We start from the raw sequence: 25,342 nt of genomic DNA on the forward strand, positions 1-25,342 counted from the left end.
CGATCTCTTTGCGAAAAGAGCGATAAGCCAAGTGGAAATTTGGGCAGAAATTAATGAGTAGCCTCAGGGATTGAAATCGTACTAATGGAGAACAACGTGACAAAGAGACACATACATATTTGAATGGCGTCATTAAGGTATGAACTCCCTCCTCAGGATCCAAAAATAAAAATATTTAAGATGATATCAAGATTTATCCAAATTAAAAGTATCGACCTATTATTGTGTTCAAGTTCATGATATTTTCTTGTATATAAATTCAATCATCTTGAATTCACAACATAATAAATATTATCTTAAAATTAGTCGTGCATTCCTGGCCGGATACTCCAGGGACACAATTATTATACTAGACTAGACTACTGCCACAAGATACATTTTTAAAGATATATCATTTAAATACTAAAAATTCATTATTTAGTATACTATCAAATAACAAATCTTCAATACACAAATAATATATTTTTAATATATTAAAAATAAATATTTATTCATGGTCGAAAACATAATTTGCCTCCATGTACAACGGACTAACAGGCTATGCTTTCATTTCATGGCGTGATTGGTGAGCTAATGGCAATTTATATCGTGCACCAGGGCGCACATTGTATTGTGTGCCCTAGTTCAAAACGACGTCGTTTTGTATTTTTTTTTTTTTTTTTGAAATTTTTTCCTTTTCGTGTTTGTTGTTAACTTATTAAAAAAATCATGTTATGAAAATGTATATAATTGTATACTAAAATGTACATAATTGTATATGAGAATGTACATAAACTTTTAACTGTTAAAAAAAAAATCGCGTGTTCGAATGTACATAATTGTATAAAAAATATACATAATTGTATAAAATAATGTACATAATTGTATACCAGAATGTACATAATTGTATAACATAATGTACATAATTATATAACATAATACACATACACTCTGTCGCGCCGACTCCCCACACAACTTATCAAAACGACGTTGTTTTAGGAGGCGCGGGACGCACAGTGCTATGTACACCGTGGTGCAGGGTATAACGATTGTGAGCTAATTAGCTTAATCAAGCAAATAAATAAGAATTAAGGACCCATCAACTCAAATTCAATTAGTCAATTGGACTAATTTTGTTGGGCCGGGTAACTTAATTAACCTAATTAAATGAAATATTAGTCTAACTAACATTATTAAAATAAAATGTCCATAATCAACCTCCAAACAAGATCCAATAATAATTTCATGGACCCATAAACTCATCAAATTAAAATTTCAATGTTTACAGCATTAATTAATAAATTTGCTTTCTTTTCTCCCTCTCAAGTCTCAATAACATGTAATGTTTGGAAGTAGTGTATCTAATTATGCAATTGAAACAAATAACTACAGACTCAAGAAAAGACTAAGAAAGATTGTAGAATGAGAAAGGTATATGGTTATTTTTCTAATTATGTATAAAGGTGTTTGGTTGGATGGAAAACATTTTTCATGGAAAATGTTTTTTTAAAAGTGAAGGAAAATGATGTTTTATGTTGTTTGGTTGGATGAAAAATATTTTTGATTGAAAAAATTTTCCTCAAGGTGTTTGGTTGGATAGAAGTCAAATTCCATGAAAAATATTTTCAAAGTGTAGGAAAATGTTGTTTTATGTTGTTTGGTTGGATGGAAAATCTTTTCCATTGGAATTTGAGTTCCTAAAGTTGAAAGAAAACAAAATCCTAGCAAGACATTGGTATTTTGTTTTCCAAAGGATTTGAGAAGAAAGTATAACAATATTGGACTATTTTACCCTCATCAAAGTTTATTCATTACACATGTATATATTATTGTTAAGGATAGATTGGTTTTTATATTCATAATTCCTTACCATTCCAAACCCAACTAAACAATAGAATTCATATTCCCAGTAATTTCTTTTCCACAAACCAAACAATAGAATCTATTTTCCTGGTAATTTGTTTTCCATGGAATTTGAATTCCATTTCCCATCAAATATTTTCCAGCGAACCAAACGGGCGGTAAGAATGAGAAAAACCAATTCCTAGCTCATTCTAGGTATTTTGTTTTCCATGGAAAAAGTTTTCCATGAAAAACTAATATGACAATTTTACCCTCACTATTCTTTATTAATTACTCTTATTATTATTATTATTATTATATTATTATTGTTGTGTAGGGTTATATTTGTCATTATACTCATTATTCCTTACTATTTCAAACTCAACCAAATAATAAAATTCATATTCCCAGTAATTTCTTTTACACCAATCAAACAATGGAATCTATTTTATTGGAATTTATTTTCCATAAAATTTCAATTTCATTTCCCTTTAAATATTTTCTAGCAAACCAAACGAAAAGAAAATAAAGTCGGAGGGGTAGAAGAATATAGCTTTGTTCAGGAGTGTTTTTAAAAGTGTTAATGCATTTTGCAGCTCTTTTGTTTTGAAACCATTTATTAAAAGTACAAACAATTACTCCATTTATCCTTAACAGGGTGTTTGGTTGGAGGAAGAGAATTAAGTGGGAAAGAAATTGTCATTTCATGGGGATGAATAATGTGGAAATAAAGTGGTAATTTAAATTCCAGTGTTTGGTTTGTAGTAGGGTACGGTGAGCGTTTTGAGATTCGGTTTCAATATTTCGGTATTAAAAAATGATATCATTCGGTTTAACTATTGTTCAATTTGTCCTTTTTTTTGCAGATTGTGACCCTATATCCTTCGAAGATTATGCTACAAAAACTCATTAGCTTAAGGCAATTGATGAAGAGATTTGTGCCATTGAAAAGAATGGTATTTGGGATCTAACAAAATTGCCTCCTAGAAAGAAGCCAATTAGAGTAAAGTGGGTGTACAGTACAGAACAAAGTTTAAGTCGAATGGTGAAGTTGACCGGTTTAAGGCCTGGCTGGAAGCAAAGGTCGGGTTTCAGGTAAAAACAAGGTACTGATTATTTTCAGGCGTTTGCTCTGGTAAGTAAACTTAGAGACTTCGAATGCTTATTTCTCTTACTGCTCAAAATAATTGGAAATTGCATCAAATGAATGTCAAGTATGCTTTTCAATTGGTTTTCTTGAAGAAGAGATATATGTTGAGCAATCTGCATGGTTTTTGAAGAAAAGAGAAGAAAATAAGGTTTACAGATTGAGAAAAGCTTTATATATATGGCATAAAGCAAGCGCCTAGGCATGATATGGTTACATTGACTCTTATTTTATTAAAAGTGGTTTTATGAGATGTTCTCTTGAGCATACTTCGTATGTTAAGTACACAAATTTTGGTGATATTGTTATAATTTGTCTCTATGTTGATGATTTGATTTTTAATGAAAACAACGTGAAACTAATCTCAGAATTCTGGGAGGCACTCATTAAGTGATTTGAAATTACTAATATGGGCCTTATGTGTTAATTAGTCTTGAATTTGTTTAGATGGAAATATGTTGTTGATATTTTGGAAAAGTTCAAAATGGAAAACTCCAAACTAATTTCAACACTGGTAGTTGAAAAATTGAAGGTGTCCAAAGATGAGAGTGGTAAGAATGTGAATGTTACAGTTTATAAAAGCTTAATTGGGAGTTTGAGGTAACTGGTGGCTACAAGGCTATATATTTCTTTCGGTGTTGGAATCCTTAGCATATTCATGGAGGAACCAAAAGAATAACATTGGGCTGCAACAAAGCGAATTCTGAGATATGTTAAAGATACGAGTAATGATGGAATTTTTTACTCTACTAATGAAGTTGTGAAACTTGTTGGATATATAGACAGTTATTGGGCAGGAGATATTGAGACTAGAAAAAACATATTAGGATATGTCTTCTATCTTTGTTCTGCTATATTTTCTTGGTTTTCAAATAAGCAACATATTATAGCACTTTCAACCACAGAAGCGTAATACATTGCAACAACAAATTGTGCTACTCAAGCAATTTGACTGGGGAGAATTTTAGAGTATTTACAACATAAGCAAGATGCACCTACAACTATTTTCTGTGATAACAAGTCAGCAATTTTGTTATCGAAGAATCTAGTATTTCATGATCGCAGCAAGCACATTGATATCATGTATCACAAAATCAGAGAGTTAGTTGCAGAAAAAGAAATTAACATACATTGATTACTATTTCAATGAATATCAAGTTCGTTGTAGATATTTTTACGAAGCCATTGAAGATGGAGACATTCATTAGATTGAAGAAAATAATTTGGATGACCAATCTATCCAACTTAGTTTAAGAGAGGCAATGTTATAATAATAATAATTATTATTATAATAATACTATTTTTTTTGGTGAGAATAAATGAATAATAATACTATTATTATATTAGTTAAAAAACCAAATAAGAAGTAGTTAGCGGATGGATGATTTGGGCAAAATTAGTGGATTAAGAAAGTGGTTTTAATGTGCGGCTATTGTAATTCACTAATAGCTCATTTGTAGGGAATTTGTTTAATTTATTGCACTATAATATAAATAGCTAGTGTGTAGTATGTGAAAGTATTAAGGCAAAATTCATTTTGATCTTTAATACACGGGTTTTCTCTTTCCTCTTCTAGAGTTTCTTTTATATATACTAGTATTTGTCCCGTGCGTTGCACGGTATATAAATTGAAAAGTATTAAGTTTATGAATGTTATATTACAAATTATGTGCAATAATGAGGTTATAATTTATAATATATAAATTAATTGTGTTTGGAAATTGAAGAGAAAAAAAAAAAAAGAGATGTAAATGGTATATTATAAATAGTTGAAATTAATGTTATGGTATTAAAAAAGAAACCTTTACAAAATTAAAAATTATTGAAAACTTCATGATATACAACATTAGTGGTTGATGTAATAGTCGTACTTAAGTCTTTTACTATCAATAATTTCAGACTGTTAACCCTAGATGCAGTCACATACAACTGGTCATGTACAAAAACCATGTACAAATTACCAATTTTTCATCAATTTTTTTTTGAATGCAATGGATTTTACTTAATTGATTTGTGCCTAATTTTTAAGTTGACTTCATTTTTAAAGTTTGTACCATTGCTCATCTTTCTAAAAATGCACTAATTCACAGCATACTCAATTTGGAAAATTAACTTCTAAGATTTATAAGTTGAGTTCATTATTCCTAACTGTGTTAAATTCAAAGTTAATTTAATTATAATTTAATTTATTATTTTTATACAGGAGTAAATAATAATTATAAAATTATATTTAAATTGCAAATTGAATAAAAAAAAATGTACTGACCTAGTTTGATCTCTGTACTAATTTTTTACAGGTAATTCATGAAATAGACTAATTGATTTCCATTTATGATAATACTTAACTGTTTAGGTCTTATGTTTCTAAATATGACTAATTTTCGTATTAATATGCTTGGGTATATACAGATCTGAAAATATATGAGATTTACTTTTAGATCTATAGCTATATCTAAAAATTCCTGTTTCACAGTAATTGTTCCGTGCGATGTCCGGATGAAACTTATACTGGTTAAGTGAATATATTTAAATATAACCATAGCTAATAATTTCTAAAGTTGCTTTACATGCATAAGTTGTTTTAGATGAATGACCTAAGTTCTCAAACCAAAAAATGAAAGGCAAAAATTAATAATCATTGATATAAAATTATAAATTATTATTATTTGTTTTAGGAAAAAATTATAAATTATTATAAGTTGGGCAACATATATATAAAACCAATACTTTCTTACAAAGGTGGGTATGTTCACTATTTGGAGGTATATTTGCTGGAGTGGCCGTTTTATACTCCGATTACCTACAAAATACTTTCAATTTCTTGGTGGAATTGCTCACCTACAAAATACTTTCAATTTCTTGGTGGAATTTCTCATAGCATTAGACTTTCTTAGTAATGATAGTATGATACTAAAAGTTTTGTCCCACCTTTAATGTGCATGATTGAAATTTATCCAAGTTGAATTATCAGGTTAAATTTTATCAAAAAAACGTTTTCTCTCTAGGGTAAACTAGGGTTTTGGCTCTCTCTAGGGAAACCTAGTTTCTTTGCGCTTTCTGATCGGATCTCTACGGTGTGTAACGCCGGTTCTTCACCGACAAGGAGCGTCGGCTTCTTTTCTGACGAGAAGCGAGGCAGGCAGCACGGGGCAGGCATGGCGGAAGACAGCAGTGACGTTGAGAGGCTGACTGCACGGTGGGAAGGGTTTGACTTGGAGGACGAACGGGACGAGTTCGTGCCGGAGGGGGAAGGAGTCGGGGAACTCCAGGATGATGATGAGGAGACATGGGCTGTTGTTGGGAGGTTCCTAACTACGAAGCTGGTGAAACTGGATTTCATGAAGCAGGTTATGGCATCCGTATGGCAACCGGTAAGGGGGGTGCAGGTTACGAAGATCCAACAGGGACTTTTCTTGTTTGTCTTTTATCATAGGACGGACATAGATTATGTCTTGGATGGGGGTCCATGGGGTTTTGAGAATAATACTTTGGTATGCCGGGAGGTGGTGGCCGGAACAGTGCCGGGGGATGTGGAGCTGAATTCAATTGATATGTGGGTTCAGTTGCATGGATTGCCGATGGGATATACGTCGGATACAGTACTTGAGCAGGCTGGGAACTTTATAGGCAAGTTTGTGAAGCATGATGAGAGATTCGCAGGGGCACCATGGCTTACGTTCTACCGAATCCGTGTGTCTATTGCGGTAGGGAAGCCGTTGAGGCGTGGCATGAAGTTGGTGAAGGAGGGATAAGTCGGTAAGCTGGATAACTTTTCGGTATGAACGTCTGCACAAACACTGTTCGTTTTGTGGGATGTTGGGTCATGTTCACATGTTCTGTCTGAAAGCACGTGAGAGGCCGACACCGGTTGAGATGCACCCGTTTTTAGGGTTACGGGCGGGAGGAAATAGGGGAGCGCCGAGGGCGGTGGGGGAGAATTGGCTAGTGCCGGTTGGGGGAAAGTCGAAACCTAGGGTGAGGGAAGAGACGGGGGAGGGGGTGGAAGGTGGCGGTGCATGGGGGCGGGAAGAGGGGGAGATAAGGGAGGGAAGTATGGGGGTTGGGGAGAGGGTGGAGGGAGTGGTGGCAACTGTCAAGCGCCGCCGGGGGGTTGAGGGGGAAGGAGAGGATGTGGCTATGACCGATGTGTCAAAAAACTTGCGAAAGGCGGGAGCTGGAGTCCAGTCCCGCCCATCATCATGAGTACGATAAGTTGGAACTGTCGTGGCTTGGGCAATCCACGTACAGTTCGAGAGATTGTGGACCTTGTGTCCGGTAAGAAGCCTGACTTTGTATTTCTAATGGAAACGATGGTGAAGCGAGATCATGCGGAGAGACTCCGTGTGAGAATAGGGTTTGAAGGTTTGTTCTATGTGGATAGTGTGAGGAATGGTGGGGGACTGGCTTTGTTGTGGAGGAGGAATAATACAGCTACACTACTGGGCTATTCGAAAAACCATGTGGATATTGAGGTCCGAATGTCATCAGGAGAGACATGGCGTATGACGTGTTTCTATGGCTTCCCTAAGAGTAGTCAAAGGCGAGAATCATGGGAGTTGCTTAAATCTTTGGTGGGGAAGTCTCCGCTTCCGTGGGTTGTAATAGGAGATTTTAATGATCTCTTATTCCAGCATGAGAAAAGGGGAACCAATCCACATCCAGATAGCTTTCTCCGGGGTTTCAGTGAAGCTGTGGATGAGTGTGGATTGCGCCAGTTACCTATGAGGGGATACCAGTTCACATGGGAGAAGTATAGTGGAACGGATCAATGGTTGGAGGAGAGACTAGATAAGGTACTGGCAACGATGGAGTGGTGTGATGTGCATGGAGGGGCGGGTGTGGAGAACATAATTACTAGTAACTCGGATCATTCAGCTCTGTTTCTTGATATGAATGCACGAAAAAGGGGAGGAGGAAGGGTTCCGAGGAGGTTCAGGTTTGAGATGGCATGGCTGCTTGATGAGGGGTGTAGAGAAGTGGTGGAAACTGCCTGGCAAGGGGGGAGGACAGAGGGGTTGTTGAATTGTCAACAACGATGTGGGGATAGACTGATGCGCTGGGGCGGTGACCATTTTCATAAGTTTGGAGACCATATCCGGCGACTCCGCAGGGAGCAGGGGCGGATCCGTGGTAGGAGGGATTCGGCATCTTTGGCTCAGTTCCAGCTGTTAAATAACCAGATCTCCCAGTTAGAAGCCCAGGAAGATGTCTTTTGGAGGCAGAGAGCGAAGCAGCATTGGCTTCGTGGCGCAGATGCGAATACGAAATATTATCACAGGTATGCTTCTGCTAGAAAGAAAAAGAATACTGTTTCTAAGCTGTTGAATGAGAATGGGGTATGGGTGGAGGGACAGGATATGAATAATGTAGTAATCAACTATTTCAATACAATTTTTGCTACTAGTAATCCTGTGTGTGAGGACCCTTTGTTTGATGAGTTTGGGCCCCGTGTGACAATTGATCAGAATAACGCATTGTTGTGTCCCTATGATGTGGCCGAGGTCAAAACTGCTTTATTTGCCATGTATCCTGACAAGGCACCGGGACCAGACGGGATGAATCCCGGATTTTATCAGCGTTTTTGGGATATAGTTGGAGAGGATGTGTCTACTTTTGCTGTTAATTGTTTGAATTCAGGTGAAGTCCCGGGTGATTTGAATGCGACTAATATTGTTTTGATCCCGAAGAAGAATGATCCTACAACTGTGGCGGATTTGAGGCCTATTGCCCTGAGTAATGTATTATACAGGATTATGGCAAAAATGATTGCTAACAGGTTGAAACCTATGCTGGGGGATCTGATTTCGGACTCTCAGAGTGCTTTCATTCCAGGAAGGCTTATAACGGATAATATACTTGTGGCGGCAGAGGTGGGCCACTTTTTGAATCGTAAACAGTGTGGAGTGGCTGGGTGGGGAGCACTTAAACTAGATATGGCGAAAGCCTATGATAGGATAGAGTGGCCATTCTTGAAAAGGATGCTGGAAGTGATGGGTTTTGATGAAAGGTGGATTAAGCTGATAATGACATGTGTTACCACTGTATCATACAGTGTGATGATCAATGGCGAGAGTGGAGGTCAGGTGCAACCAACAAGGGGTCTCAGGCAGGGAGATCCACTTTCACCTTTCTTATTTATTATTTGTGCTGAAGGTTTATCCATGCTTTTGCAGAAAGAACATGCAGTAGGATCTATTCACGGTTGTAGAGTGGCTAGGGGAGCCCCCCCAATATCACACCTATTTTTTGCTGATGATAGTTTGTTGTTCTTTAAAGCAAATGTCCAGGAAGCTATGGTGGTTAAGCAGTGTTTGGAAAGGTATGGGGAGTTATCTAGTCAGTTGGTAAACTATCATAAATCTAATATATGCTATAGTAAGAATACTGTGGAACAGATGAGAGAGGAGGTGGCCGAATGTCTGGGCGTGGAACAGGCAAGAAACTTTGGAAAATATCTGGGATTACCCTCTTTTATAGGGAGAAATAAAAGGACTGTTTTCTCTTATATAGAAGATAAAATCAGACAGAGAGTTTTCTCGTGGAACAAGAAATTGTTATCACAGGCTGGCAAAGAGGTGCTTTTGAAAAGTGTGGCTCAGTCTATGCCTACATTTTCAATGAGTGTTTTTTTGCTCCCTGAATCAGTTTGCGAGTCGATACAAAGGGCCATGAATAGGTATTGGTGGGGGAAAGGGCCAGACAGAGGAATCCACTGGAAAGCATGGAATAAATTGTGTATCCCTAAGAAGTTTGGTGGATTGGGGTTTAAAGACCTGAGGAATTTTAATCTGGCAATGTTGGGTAAACAGGCATGGCGTTTCTTAACGAATCCAGGATCTCTGGCAGCACGAATATATAAAGCAAGATATTTTCCAAAAACTTCTTTTGTTGATGCAACGGTGGGAAATAATCCCAGCTTTTGTTGGCGAAGTATTATGGCTGCTCATGATTTTGTTATTGCCCACGTCCGCAGGAGAATTGGAAATGGCCAGGAGACTTTGATATGGGGTCATCCGTGGTTGCAGGATAATCCTAGTCCATTGGTTCAAACAGTAATGCCTGAACCATTAAGGGATGCAGTTGTTGCAGGTTTAATAGATCAGCAAACAAAAACATGGGACCCCATATTTTAACAGATTTATTTGAACCAGAGGATGTGGATCGTATATTGAGAATACCTGTGAGCCCAGACTATAAAGACACATGGTATTGGCATAATGATGCGAATGGTTGCTACACTGTAAAGGATGCTTATAGGCGTCTAATGGGAGAATTTAATCACACCTTGGGAGAATTTGATAAATGGATTACATTGTGGAAGTTGAAAGTCCCCCCCAAGTGGAAAACTTTTTTATGGAGAGCGGTGTGTGATATACTCCCAACCACAACAAATTTGATTATAAAGAGGGTAGATGTGAACCCAACATGCATGTTGTGTGGTCTTACAAATGAGAATGTTATGCACTCATTAGTTTTATGTGAATATTCTAGAGCCGTATGGAATATTTCGGGATTGCCTATTATGAATATTTTTTCAACATCTTTCCCGAACTGGCTTATGACTGTTATGGATATGCTCACAGGCGAACAGGTCAGACGCGTTGTGGGGGTCCTCTATTTTTTATGGAGGGCCAGAAACGAGGCGGTCTGGGACCATGCGGTACGGAGACCGGAGGTGGTGTAGCGCCGTGCAGCTGCGGGGGAGGCGAGCTACACGGCACTTCATTCTCGCCCAGCGGCGGCACCGGCCGACGGGGTGCGGACAGTGGCAGCCGGGCGGACGGCGTGCTACGTCGACGCCGGATACGATCCGGGAACGGGAAATGCAACCTATGGGGCGGTCTTGCTCGATCCGAATGGTTTGTTCAAAGCAGCGGCAAGCGGAAAACTCCCGGGGTGTTTAACTCCTCTTATGGCAGAAACACTAGCATGCAAGGAAGCCTTGTCCTGGCTTAAAGACCGAAACGAGAACGAGGTGGATATTCTTACGGATTGTCTTGTCTTAAAGAATGCGGTTCATGCAGTAACGACACCGAACTTATCTTATGTTGGAATTCTGGTTGAGCAGTGCAGGATAGCTATTAGTAGTTTCGTTAATTGTTCGCTTAGTTTTATTCCAAGAACTTTAAATTTACATGCGCATACTCTAGCTAGATTAGCCCATGACCAGGATCATTCTATGTACTGGGATTTAATCCCTCCTGACTCTATCATTCAATTTTTGAATTAATATATTGGTACGCCATATTTCAAAAAGAAAAGGTTAAATTTTATCTACTTGTACTTTCTTTTGTCGCACATCTAATTGCATAGTGTTTCACATCTACTTTATATATGTGATACTTGTATGTTTTGTCTGTTGTGTGTCCTGCTTATTTACTAACATCACATTCCTAGTTTTTGCAAATGATACTTATTAGGAGTCTACTATGGACCGCAGAATGCTTACCTAACACTGAGTAGGAGTCTGAATATGGATCTTTGAAATTATCACGTGTATCTTTAAATTGAAGTTCATGTTCCCCAATCACAATGAGCCTGGGTTGCTACTATCCAATCACTTATCCATCACAGAACGATTGAATTGCAAGTAGAAAACTGTAGTTTTGGTTTCAATTTCTATTGTTTGTACTTTGAAGATATACTATTAGAGTCTTTATGACACACTACCATTTTGATTTCTACCTTTGCAACATAGTTCATACTATTATTCTACTCAGTATTTAAATGCTTACTGTGTGTCATGCAGTTCAGAGTAACATCCCTTTGTAGTTTTTTTTAAATGATACTGCCAAATTCTGATTTTATATACAGAATATTCCGTAAGTTGTCTATGCTGAAGAGCACAGCATGCGTACGGAACACTGAGTAGTAGTAGGATGTATTGATCTGTTTATTTATCACACATGTATTTTGAAATTTAAGTTGATGTAAACTTGGCACAATTTATTTTTCCAAGTTTCTACTTTTACATTCACAGTACACACTATTACAGACTGGGTTGCTGATATCAATATGGTACCTCATCTTTTCTTTCATAGTATAATATATACTATTATAGACTTGATGACACTTTATAATTTTGCTCCCTACATACTTTTGACACAGAATGTGACTACATTCTCTTCTTAAGTAATTACTGTTTCTTGTAAGTATAAAGTGTAGAGTTAGATATCTATTTCAATTTTCAAGATTCTTCTCCTCTAATTATTTGAGTCGTCTTCCTCAGCCCACCAATGTTCTCCTCTGCAACTGAGATCAGAAACTTGGTTCAATTTGATCTCTGTCAGCTGGACATGTTCTATAGATGGATCAAGGCTTGTTTTTACATTCTCATATATTGGTACTCTTTATAGTTAGTATGAGTTCTCTCAATCAAGAAGAAATTCAAGAAAACTGCATCAATACAGAACTTGGGAGAACAGATACTCACCATGCTCGGAATCTAAAAGCTAAGTTTGATTAAACCTATTTTAATCATTACCTACTACATATGCATGTGTAATTTAAACTACATTTTCCTCATATCTTCAAAATAGATAGATGCATGTTTGATATATCATCAAATCTGAGACTTTAAATTAGTATTAGCTTCTCCATTCCATGATTTTTAACTTTGATTGTACTTCATAGTTGTTCTCCGAGAGATTTGTGCGATTCTAGATGATTCATCTTAGAATCGCAGTTGGCTTTCTTTTTTATTTTTTGTTTTTACTACTATATATTGATATATTGACACATATCCTACGAATTTCTAAATTGGTTTTTGAACTACATCCCCAGCTTAGAGATGGAAGAAGGAACAGATTCATCCACAATTGGGAGTAGGTGTTTCACATTAGGTATGTGCGATTTAACATTTAAAGATTCATGTAGTAGGTGTTTCTTTTTACAAATTGGTTGCTCAAATGTGATTTTAAGTGTTAATTCTATCACTCATGAAATATTTGTATTTGTGATTTACCTGTTTCTTTACAAACTTTTATTTGTATTCCACATCAATTTGCTTGCTAATATATAAAATACAGTATAGATCTAATCTACACTTGGATTAGATAAGAACTAATTTAGACATCATAGGAGAGTCCTATAGGAGAGACTCACATAATAGTCTCCTATAGAATAGCTAAGCTAAGTCAACTAAACTCTAGCCACTAATTTATTGACTATACAATATAACATATATTACTAACACACATCAATTTGCTTGCTAATATATAAAATACAGTATAGATCTAATCTACACTTGGATTAGATAAGAACTAATTTAGATAATTTAAAAAACTTCTTATCTGGCCACTGTTGGTGTACATTTTGCCTTTCGAACTTGTCCTCATATTACTCCCAGCAGCTTACTTATCTGGGAAGACAGGATTGTTCTTCTTGATTGTGTGGAACTTGCATTCTATGAATATTTTTCTCCTACAACATTTCAAAGTATAATAAATAAACACAATCTATTCTATGTTTGAAAATTTTTTCAGCATACAAATGGTAAAATGATAAAGAAGATTTCAATAAGAGGTAACAACCATAATTGAAATAAGTATAACATATAAGTTGAATTAAGCATTGAAATCACGTATGCATTTGGAATTTACCTCTATTTGCAGAAATGTGTTTTTTTTCAGCACATGCTTCTTTGTTAATTGTAGCATCTTCCCTTCTCTGACCAAATTATTTGTAGAATTCACCTTGACATTTTCACAAACAGTTTGCAGGTATGAATTATTATTGCTAGGTTTTGTAGATTCAGTCAATGGTACGCCCACATTCCCATTTGATTTATACAATCAATTGGTGCACACTATGAGCAGTATGAGTTAACACATTCATTCGCTATTCAATGAAAATTAGAAGTGGAAGGCTTACCTGCTATATATCCGCAAATGAGATCCCCTTATTCAGTAGTCCTGCCAAAGCTCCTGCTTCTCCCTTAATTGCAGCCTCAGAGAGCTTATGTTGCTCTGTGCTCTCTAATATGACAAACACTCCCCAAAGCCTGGCTCGGACTCCACAGATTCCCTTAGCGTCTCCAATACTCTGCCATATAAGCTATTTATACAGTTACATATGCTGAATATACATTGTAAAATATTAATGATTAATAACCAAAACGATGAGAAACGATGGGTCTCCCAAGTATGTTAAACAGTAAATGTAATCGAGATGGGAAAGGACACCTCTTTTACCGAGCTTTTATGCAAAATATCAGCACAATAGTTATTATACTTAAATGGCACCGTTCCTCTTGGGCGGGAATTTTTTGCTCCTATTGTTTTGCTTTAATATATATAGAGATAGAGATTATGATATAGATATATATATGTCATTCAATATATCTACAAATTAAAAGAGAATTTGGTCAAATAATAGACCCTTGATTTTTTTACAAGAAAGAGCAATTAAACCCTTTAACTTTAAAAGTTGCAATTAAATACTCAAACTTATTATTTTAGTGTATCTAAACCCAATAGGTGGTTATCTACTTGGAATAAGTGGTCATTAGGGTTCCGATGAACGGCAACGGGTGAACGGTGGCCATTGAAACTAAAGAAGAAGAAGACGTACGACGGTGTTGCTTCTTCTTCAAGAGGAAGGCGACCAGGCCTTCTTCTGACCTTCAAGAGAAAGGCGACCAGACAATCATTTTTTTTAAATGGCGGCAATTTTGTAATTTTGTTTTTGACAACGGCGGTGAACAGTGGTCAGGTCACCAATAGCAATTTTACTGGTAGACTATTATTGGTTACTAGTAAACACGATTTATTTAACTGATTTTATTTTTTAACTGATTTTAATAAGTTGGAATGTTTAATTGCACATTTTTTAAAGTTCAGGGGCTTCATTATATTATTCCCTTATGTAAAGTTCATGGGCTGATTTGATCATTTTCTTGAATTAAAATGATATTTTAGTGTTGCTATAAGGAACTTATTGTGTATAAAATGAAACTGAATAGCAAAGTTCAAACATGTATGTATATTTTCAAATGAACCTATAGTAAAATTAAAGTGATAGTTTAGTATTACTATAATGAATCTATTGTATGTATAAAATGAAACTTGATAGGTGGTTAATTGTACTATTTTTATTTTGCATATTAATTGGTCAATTTTGACTTAGAATTTTCTTAATTGTGTTTAAAATGTCCAATTATGTGATAAAGTGTGTGGGGCGAGGTAATTAAGAACATTATTGTGTTTTGAAGGTAAAAATGACAAATACAAGGATAGTTTGGAGAAAAATGAACAAAAATAGGATGGAAGCTAGAAGACACTGTCATGTAAAGATGTCACACACGTGACAAAACTCGTGAGAAAGACTTCAGAAAGTTAGCTCTATTATTACGAGCCTCTTCACTTCATGACAAGGTTCATGAAAGGAAACTTATGGTACCACGAGTAGCATCGTGACATCGAAATCTTCTGCGAGGTATTCTGCTATATCACGCCGGTCATCATGACGTGAGAGGGTTCATGACACACAAGTACTTGTAAATTAATCAAGGCTATTACAAGGATAATCGCAACGTGACACGCCTCGTGACGCAGTGCATTTCAAAATTTTAAATGGGAGAAGTCAACTTTTATTTGGAAAACTTTTGCACTTTTGTAAGTTACTTTTCTTTGGAGAATTTAACTTGCATACTTAATTAATTTTTCTAATCCTTAGAACCCTAAACTTCAATTTGAGAATTTCAATTCCAATTCCAATTCCATTCTACTTTCAATACAAGCATTAGTTAGATTCAAGTTTCATTTACACTTTGAAAGCAAGGATTGAAGACTTAAATTTAAAATTTTACACTAATAGAAAACTACTAATCCACGACCTTTTTACAGACATAAGATGGGGTCGTGAAAAGTTGAGAATCCACGACATCTTTCTCTTTTTTTTTTCTTTTTTTTTTTTTTTGAAAAAGGGTCTCGGCTTCATTTAAAAAAAAAAAAAACACACACACACACATATAGGTATCCGCAACCCTTTCTAGTAAGAAGGGTCACAAATACTCATTTTTAAAAAAAACTCATAGTTGTGCAAATTTACTAATCTCGAATCCCTTTTAATTCCATAGGAATCACAAATCAAACTATCATTATCCAAAATAAATAAATAAAAAAAAAAAAACAAAGTACACAATAGAACGAGAAAAATAATTGTTGTACTTTACTAATGAAGAGAGAGATATGAGGGGCGAAATGAAGAGAGAGAGGAGAAGAGAATGAGGAAGAGAGAGATCTAAGGGGCAAAATGAAACAGGAGTAGCCAAATTAAAGCCTTGCAATCCGCCATACATGCACGCTTCAGAATATCCCGCATATACCTCTGCTGAGAAAGAAGTAATCCATCATGCCATGGAATCGTCTCAATGCCAAGAAAAAAAGACGGAGCCCCCATTTCACAAATCTTAAATTAAACTCAAAGGCCAACTCTGCAAGAAGACGAGTAATACGAGAGGAATCAGAACCCATGACTAGAATTTCATCTACATACACAAGAAGATATAAATGAACAGAATCACGTTTGTAAATAAACAAGGAAACATCAGTCTTGGATGGAGTAAAACCAACCGAGACCAAGAAAGACTGTAACCTATTGAACCAGACTCGGGGAGCTTGTTTAAGACCATATAGCGACCTCTGGTTGCTTCGTTGACTAGGGGTGCTCCGGTATCGCTGAGTGAGCTCTTGGATTTTCTAGTCTCTCAGACCTTTATTTATGCCGATGACGGTGGTGAGGTGGCTGCTCCGGTCGCTATGGCGACCTAGCGTGGTGGCCGGTCTAGTGGGCAACGCGGTGGCAGTGGACGTGGTCGCCGTGGTCAAGGGCGAGAGATAGAAGAGAGGATATTGAGTGAAGAATAAAAGAAAAAATCAAGATCTAGATTTGTTTTAGAAAATCAAGGTTACTTTTTGAGACCCTTTTTCAAAAGAGGTCGCAGAAAGTATATAACTTTTTTAAAAAAAAAATTATGAGATCAACTTTTCGCTACCCTTTTTTGGAGAGAGGGTCGCGGAAAGTCAATGCGGTTTTTTTTAAAATCGCATTTTTTTTGGTTTAAAAAGGGTTGCGGTTTCTTGCTAATTTATTTACGATTATGCCACCTGTTTTTTAACAATATATTACCTTTCTTTGAAAAATGGTAGCTTAAAGTTATATTTATTTGCTCTTTTTTGTACTAGTGTCATCCCTTAATAGATAAGTCAATTCCAATTTCATTTCATTGCAATTTTGCTTAGTGCATTGTCATTTTGATCTATTACTTTGTGATTTGTTATGGATTAGTTCTTTGGTCTTGAATTTGTTGTTATTTTTACTATGATCATGTGTGAGTAGTCATCTTAAGAAGAAAATAAGAATGTAGATTAGACTCAATTCATGACGATGTGACTTTGAATTGGTTGATTAAAAGTTATGAGACTTGGTTTTGATGATATTTATCAACATGATTGAGTCTCGATTAGGAGGTAATTACCTAATCTAGGCTCAAGGGTTGATTAGCCTTACTTCACCTTTGAGGAAAAAGGAGTATGAGATGTCAAGACCAATGTAATTAATAAAATGCTTCTTAGACACTCACGAGTCATGAGAATGTCCTTGTGTGTCTTAAGAATGTGGAATGACATTGAGAAATGCTTTCTCTCAATTAAATGACATCCAGCATCAAGTCAATTGACTCTCACTCTTGGTCCCAATTTGGTCACATTGCCTTAACCTAATCCAATTTCTTATTCTCCTCCGCTTTTTACATTCTTGTTATTCATCTTAATCTGTATTTGTTGCTTGCATAATCCATCTTTGCTAGAGCTAGATTTTCATGGAATTGATAATACTTCGTGCTTGAGAATACATAAGCTTGCATCTATTGCTAATCCTTTTAGAACAACAATCTCACACTATACTCCTTCAATTGAATACTAGAAGGTCATACAGATGTGTATATTGTCAAGTGAACGTGTTTTGGAATTAGAATGATACTTTAATGTTGGTATAATGAACTTATTGTGTGTATAAAATTAAACTGGATAGCAGATACATGAAGTGTAATTAAAATAATTCTTTAGTGTTACTATAATAAAACTAGTGTATGTGCAAAATGAAACTAAAATATAGCTTATAAAATGGTCTACACTGCTACATGAACCATGGTCCACAGTAAAATTTGCCATAATTTGTTGAGTTTTTCACCAATAAGCCTATACTTTCCTTTTCTCATTTTATTTGTCTTTAAAAAAAAATTCTTTGCAAAATAATATCTACTTTTACTAATTAAAACCACTAAACATGTACATTTTCAAAATACTTTATACCTTTACTATATGTTTGGTTTATATAGAAATTGTTTCCTTTAACAATTCATTGCAATTGTGAATTTTCATATTTAGTTGGTGGAAAAACAATTTCTTGACTTTTAATTCATAGAATATGAAGAAAAAATAAAATTCAGTTGTGTAGCTTAGTATTTTAAATTCCTTTAATTAATTAACTCTATCACATATAACATCATCCGAATGCAAAACCCATGACATGTAGAATCTGATTTGCATGAGCTAACTAATAATTTCCATTCATTTTTTACCCCAAAACATCTAACTTCCTCCTCCACTTTGGTTTGGTGGTTATTTATTTATTTATTTTTTTGTCAGATCATGACGTGTCCTAAGCAGACCTTAACTGTAGGAGACACATTTAGTCCCGTACTATAGCTAGATTGATTTTTTCAGGAACTCCAGACATCTTTTAAAAAACGAGAGTGTACGGCCATTTATGCCAACCAAGCTGGTTTGGTTTGGTGGTTAGTTGAACCTACGGAATCAACCCAGTTGACTATTCCAATCAAATGTATTCAATTCTTTCCTTTGTTTTTTTTTTTTTTTTTTTTTTTTTCTGTCATTCTTTATTTATTAATTAATTATTAATTATTAATTTATTTTTATTATTATTATTATTTTGTATTTGTCAACGAAATGAAAATAAACGGCTCAACATCCTTGAAAGGTAATCCCATCCGATGCCCCAGATTGATTTTTCAATTCCTTAATACTTAATTAGTCTGCCACTGGTGTTACGGCATTATTTTTTGCACCTAATTACAAAGACTGAATACTACCCGCCGAGGATCGAATTCATGACATGATTTGAGATGAATCAAGATTTTATTTAGGAGAGTCACTTCGTACTACTAAACTACAAAATCATTAGTAAGTGCATCTGTTCTTTAATTGTATTTTTATATATCATATGTTGTACACGTTCTTAAGTACACTTTCACATATTATTGGATTCACTAGCTTGACAAGTTTTGCATGGTGCACATCCGTTATTATAAGAATTTCTATTTTTATTTGATCAATCTCTTTACAAGTTTTATTATATATAGGATGAGGGTCAAATAAGTACTTAAACGGTTTAACCACGTTTACTACTACTACTACTACTAATAATAATAATAATAATTAATAATAATAATAATAATAATAATAATAATAATAATAACAACAACAATAACAATAACAATAACAATAACAATAACAATAATAATAATAATAATAATAACAATAATAACAATATTAATAATAACAATAATAATAATAATAATAATAATAATCCTTTATATAATAAAGCTATATGGTTTGGGAAATAATTAATGTTACAATTAATGCCACAACATCCTTTATTATTAAAAAAAAAAAAAAGCACAACATTTAAAAAATAAAATAGCTATATATTATATAATAATCATATAAAAATATACTTTTGAAAAATAAAATAGCTATATATTATATAATCATATAAAAAATGTGTTCAATTAGAGTTTAAATTTACACATACAAAATTCGAAATTTGCTTTCCAAATGTAAGTATCTTAGTTATTATTTGTATTGTGAAAATTATAATATAGATGAAATACAATTAAGAATAAATCAATATAATTATGTAAATTATCTCTATAAGTTTATTTGAATATGCACATAATTAGAGATTATATTAACCATACAAAATTATAATTATAATTATAATTTTAATTTTAATTGTAATTTTGTATTCTATAAAAATAATAAATACTTGACCAATGGAAGATCAAAAATATTATTATATTAAATAATTTAAAATATTTTAGTTTTTCTATTTTTTATTTATATTTATAATAACATAATTTTTTTCGTGCATCGCGCGGGTGAATTACTAGTAATAATAATAATAATAATAATTTCTAATCTAATTAATACATAACAATAGTTAATGACAAATTAAGTATTACAAAAATATAAATTATTTTTGAGAATTTAAGAATAGCCTAATGTCAAATCACCTTTTTGAAATAGTTATTTTCTTTACAAGGGGAATAGTTTATTTTTGAAAATAATATTCGTAAGAAAAAAGTCACCAAATAGTGGAATAAGTCTAATTCCAAAAATGTTATTTGATTTTTGACATATTCTATGAATCAAATGTGTTATTAGGGGAGGATGAGTTTTGACTTTTGAGATTAACTATGGAGTGTTTAATTTGGTAAACAATTGAGCTCTTAATTTTAGTTGATTAATTAATTAAATAAGTTTTTGGTAAACAATTATTTGACTTAAGAAATTGAATTGACATTAATCTCTTAAATAATAAAAATCCTAATAAACAAACACGAACAACTTATGTTTGTTCGTATTTGGTTCGTTAATTGCGCTACCCATATCATACTAAATGTCAAATGATTTTTTAAAATAGATGACATATTTTTTCGAAAAAAAAAAAAAAAAAAAGATACATGAATATCGCTAAGGTCACATCAATTCAACCAGTCAAAATAAAAGTAAATTTAATTAAAAAAAAATATTTTTAAAAAATGGCTAATTGTAATCAAGAAAGCTCAGTAGTATCTGAAATTAGGCTGTTGGTTTGAGAATTTCTACGTCGATTCTTTTCTGTATAAAACCCGACACGTCTGAAACTTAAATCTTTCAGTCTGCAAATTTTTAGAGCCCTTATGAGAATGCATTAAATCCAGCTATCAGGTATTTTCTTTTCTTTTCTTTTCTTTTCTTTTATTTTCTTTTTTCTTAAATTTTTGTGTTTGTATTTTACCCTTTAAAGGGGACCCAAAAGAAAAACAAGGAAAAGAAGAAATTGGCTTTGTTTCTTCACACGTTTTGGAACTTTCATGGCCACCATCATTCTTGAAAACTCAGATGAAAAAGATTTCTTTTTGATATTTTTTTTTGTTATGTTTTCCTTTTCCCTTGATTTTAGAGCTAATTATTTGTTGATTTTGGTCAGATTTTTTTTTTTTCCTTGAAATTTAAGTTTTGGCTTCTTTAAATACTCAGATTAGTTTCCTTTAAGTCCCAGCAATCATGACAGAATTTTGCTTTTTTTTTTCTTTAATGAATTAAAAAACAATTCTAGTTTTATAAGCTAACACTCTTAATTCTATATTTATGAGTTTGTGTTTGTTGTTCTTGTTCTTTTATTTCTAGTTCCATTTTACCTGTTTTGTTTATTTGTTATAGTTATTTTATTACTTTCTGGGTCCCATTTTACTTATCTTTTATTTATTCTTGTTGTTTTATTACTCTCTGGGCCCATTTTATCTATTTTGTTTATTCATGATCAACTCTTTTTTCTTTACTTTTATAATTTTTTTTTGTGTTTAATAGTAATTTTAATTTTAATATAATTTCTATAGTCTTGTAATCATCATCATCATCATCAAATTGCTTATTAGGACTCTTTTTACTTATAATTTGTATAGGTCTCTACTTCTGTGTTCTATTTGATTGTATATAGGTTTTATACTACAGATTATATGTATGTAATTGTTATCGTTTACCTATCTGTTTTATTTTGCAGGCTGATTACTGGGGATTTTTACTAGGGTTAAAGAGCATACGTTTTGGTAAAGATATAAACTTTACTGATTTTGAGAGTTGAAATTGCAGTAAAAATAGCAATCTAACCAATTTTACCCATTACAAATCCTTCTGGGTGAAAGTAGTTTCTACTGCATGGTTGAGGGGTTTATTGAAGTGGGTAATTTTGCTGCTACTGTTAAGAAAAATTACCTCAAATCTGTTCTTTGAATCTATTTATAGAAAAGTATAACTTTTCACAGTTTATGGGAAAGAAATTGAAAATCTTTATAATCAATCTGTTTTTTTTTTTTTGGTCACAGGATAGAATTAAAATCCTCTGTGTTCTAAATATTGTTTGGTGTATTAGAAATGTCTGCAAAGTCTGAAAAAATGTTAACTTTGAGGTTTCTTTCTTGTCTAATAGTCTTATCAATGTGTCTAATGGTCATCTCTACATTGTCCCTCCATTTTAGTTCCGATTTTTTCCTTCCCAGACCAGTTGTGAATATAGTTCTTGTTAATAGTACGTCGGGTTACTGGAAATCCAGTGCTATAAGTGCAGAAGTCGAAACGTTTTTGCTTCCCTCTGAAACCATGCCTAGACAAGAGGTTAAGAGCTTAGTTGTGGTTAGTGAAGATTCGAGTTCTATGAACAGCTCGGGGATTAGGGGGCGGGATAGAAGGTGTGATGTGAATAATGCTCGTCTTAGAGTGTATATGTATGACTTGCCTCCCGAGTTTCATTTCGGGCAATTGGGGTGGAAACCGTGGAATGGAAGTGGGAACGATTCGTGGTGGCCCGATGTTAGTAACCCGAGCGAGGTGCCACGGTACCCCGGGGGCTTAAATTTGCAGCATAGTGTCGAGTATTGGCTGACTCTTGATCTGTTATCGTCGAATGTCCCGAGCATTGCTAGGCCTTGCACCGCTGTGAGAGTGTGGAACTCGAGCGAAGCGAACGTGGTGTTCGTCCCGTTTTTCTCGTCTCTGAGCTACAACCGCAACTCGAGGGTTCATCGTAGGGAAAAATTCAGCATCAACCGGATGCTGCAGGACAAAGTGGTTCGGTTTTTGCAGAGCAGAGACGAGTGGAAGAGGTTTGGCGGGAGGGACCATTTGGTCCTCGCTCACCACCCGAATAGTATGTTGACCGCGAGGAAGAAGCTCCGGTCTGCTAGGTTTGTGCTCGCGGATTTTGGAAGGTATCCGGTTCATGTAGCGAACGTTGCAAAGGATGTGATCACTCCTTACAAGCACATAGTAAAGACGATCGATGGCTTTAGCTCCCCCGGGTTTGCTCAACGCCCTATTTTGGTCTATTTCCAAGGTGCAATACATAGGAAAGCCGTAAGTTTCTTATCTTCTTTTACCTTACATCACTATTCTTTTACCTTATCTAGTGAAATATGACACTAAAGTTCCTATTTAGGCTTCCTCCGAAAACTAGATCGAGAAAATGACTTGATATATATGCGAGAAATGTGTTACCATTTGCTTATTGTTCCTATTTAGGCTTCCCCCGAAATTAGATCGAGAAAATGACTTGATATATGCTAGAAATGTGTTACCATTTGCTTATTGTTCCTATTTAGGCTTCCCTGAAATTAGACCGAGAAAATGACTTGATATATATGCGAGAAATGTGTTACCATTTGCTTATTGTTCCTATTTAGGCTTCCCCCGAAATTAGATCGAGAAAATGACTTGATATATATGCAAGAAATGTATTACCATTTGCTTATTGCCAGGGAGGAGCTATTCGGGAGAAGTTGTACAACCTTCTCAAAGGCGAAAAAGGCGTGCATTTCGCCTTTGGGAGCGTACGATCAACCGGCGTGAGCTCAGCAGCACGGGGAATGGCCTCATCGAAGTTCTGTTTGAATATAGCCGGGGACACCCCGTCCTCGAATCGCCTCTTCGACGCCATTGCTAGCCACTGTGTCCCCGTGATAATCAGCGATGCTATCGAGCTTCCATACGAAGACGTCCTAGACTACACGAGCTTCTGCGTTTTCGTTAGAGCTTCCGAGAGCACGAGGAAAGGCCATCTCCTGAATCTCCTCAGAGGCATTAACGAAGAGAAGTGGACCGAGATGTGGGAAAGGCTAAAGGAGGTCACCGAGCACTTCGAGTACCAATACCCATCCCAGCCTAATGATGCCGTCGACATGATTTGGCAGGCGGTCGCGAGAAAGGTATCTTCGATAAGAACACAAGTGCCCCGTGAGTATAGATACCTCAGATCACAGCTCTTTTTAAAGAACAGGCGAAAATGATGTCCCGGGCCATCGTTTTCTGGTAATGCTGGGATATGATCAGGTCCAGGTTAGGTTAGGCTTTACTTGTTAGAACATGTCTTGACAGAAATATACATTCATATATACTAGCTAGCAATAGGACAATCAAAGTATAGTTCATTGTTTCATTAGACATGGCTGAATGCAAACTTTTGATGTAACCTCAAATCAATCCCCTTATAAAAATGAGTGGGAGCAAAAAGGATGGTTTTTTTTATTAAGAGCAGATCAAGAGTTGAATTTTGAAAAAGGGGTCAAATTAAGTTATTGTACAAAACCTATTTTAATTGGAACGGTCCTACCGTATCTCTTTCGGTAGATTTCCCTGCTACATTACAATACCTCGCACAGGAACAGCTCTGGCTGAATATTTTATGTATCGTGAAAGATACAATTTAGTCATTTATGATGATCTCTCCAAACAAGCTCAAGCTTATCGCGAAATGTCTCTTCTATTACGCAGACGGCCCGGTCGCGAAGCTTATCCAGGAGATGTTTTTTATTTGCATGCCTTTTGGAAAGAGCTGCTAAATCAAATTATAAATTAGGGGAGGGGAGTATGACCGCCTTACCTATAGTTGAAACGCAATTGGGAGATGTTTCGGCTTATATTCCTATTAATGGTGCGCCCAATGCGTGCGTACACTAAATATTTTTAATTTTTTTTCAAGCGATGGGTCCCATAAAAAACTTTAATTTACAGTAATTCATTTTCATTCTCTCTCCTCTCACCTCTCTCCTCTAACTCAGACTAAAGCTATGCAAAAACCATGTAAAAACCACTAATAGACTTGCTCTAAATAATTCTAATTTGAAGGAGTGAAAGATTCCCACGAAAGATACTGTCTTCTCCCATTGCAGTGCACTTTGGAGATGCTCGATCATGTTGGGATGGAACTCTTTTCTTAATTTGTGTATACTTTATTAAATGATCCTTCACTTTTTATTTTAGGGACATACCATATAAATTTTAAAATATTCCTTTTATCCATTAAAAACATTCCTTCTTACTAAATTAGAATATTTAATAACAATTGTTTCATTTAATAAACTCAACAATATTTATAATTTAATTATCCAAAATGCACTTGAAATAATAATTTAAAATCACGACTACACAATTGACCATTCACATTTGACTTTACTTATGTTTTTTTCTTTTTTTATTCAAGCATTACTTAAATGGGAGCATAAAGCCAAATACAACCTGTTGAACATATATATAA

The 25,342-nt window shown here is 34.8% G+C and overlaps 1 protein-coding gene across 2 annotated transcripts; it reads left to right on the forward strand.

The window, feature by feature from the left end:
* Positions 1–20,883: 20,883 nt before the first annotated feature.
* On the forward strand, positions 20,884–24,337 carry LOC109162600 (probable arabinosyltransferase ARAD1). 2 transcript variants are annotated; one of them, XM_019311280.1, is made up of 3 exons: positions 20,884–20,982; positions 21,818–23,166; positions 23,568–24,337. In XM_019311280.1, exons 2-3 carry the CDS (start codon positions 22,189–22,191, stop codon positions 24,093–24,095), a joined length of 1,506 nt encoding a protein of 501 aa, XP_019166825.1. In that variant the 5' UTR covers positions 20,884–20,982; positions 21,818–22,188; the 3' UTR covers positions 24,096–24,337. The 2 variants fall into 2 exon arrangements, with proteins under 2 accessions (XP_019166825.1, XP_019166823.1); XM_019311278.1 differs by lacking the exon at positions 20,884–20,982 and having other exon boundaries at positions 21,634–23,166.
* The last annotated feature ends 1,005 nt before the right edge of the window (positions 24,338–25,342 follow it).

This window comes from Ipomoea nil, unplaced genomic scaffold, assembly GCF_001879475.1.
Source record: "Ipomoea nil cultivar Tokyo-kokei standard unplaced genomic scaffold, Asagao_1.1 scaffold2957, whole genome shotgun sequence".
Classification (NCBI taxonomy): Eukaryota; Viridiplantae; Streptophyta; class Magnoliopsida; order Solanales; family Convolvulaceae; genus Ipomoea; species Ipomoea nil.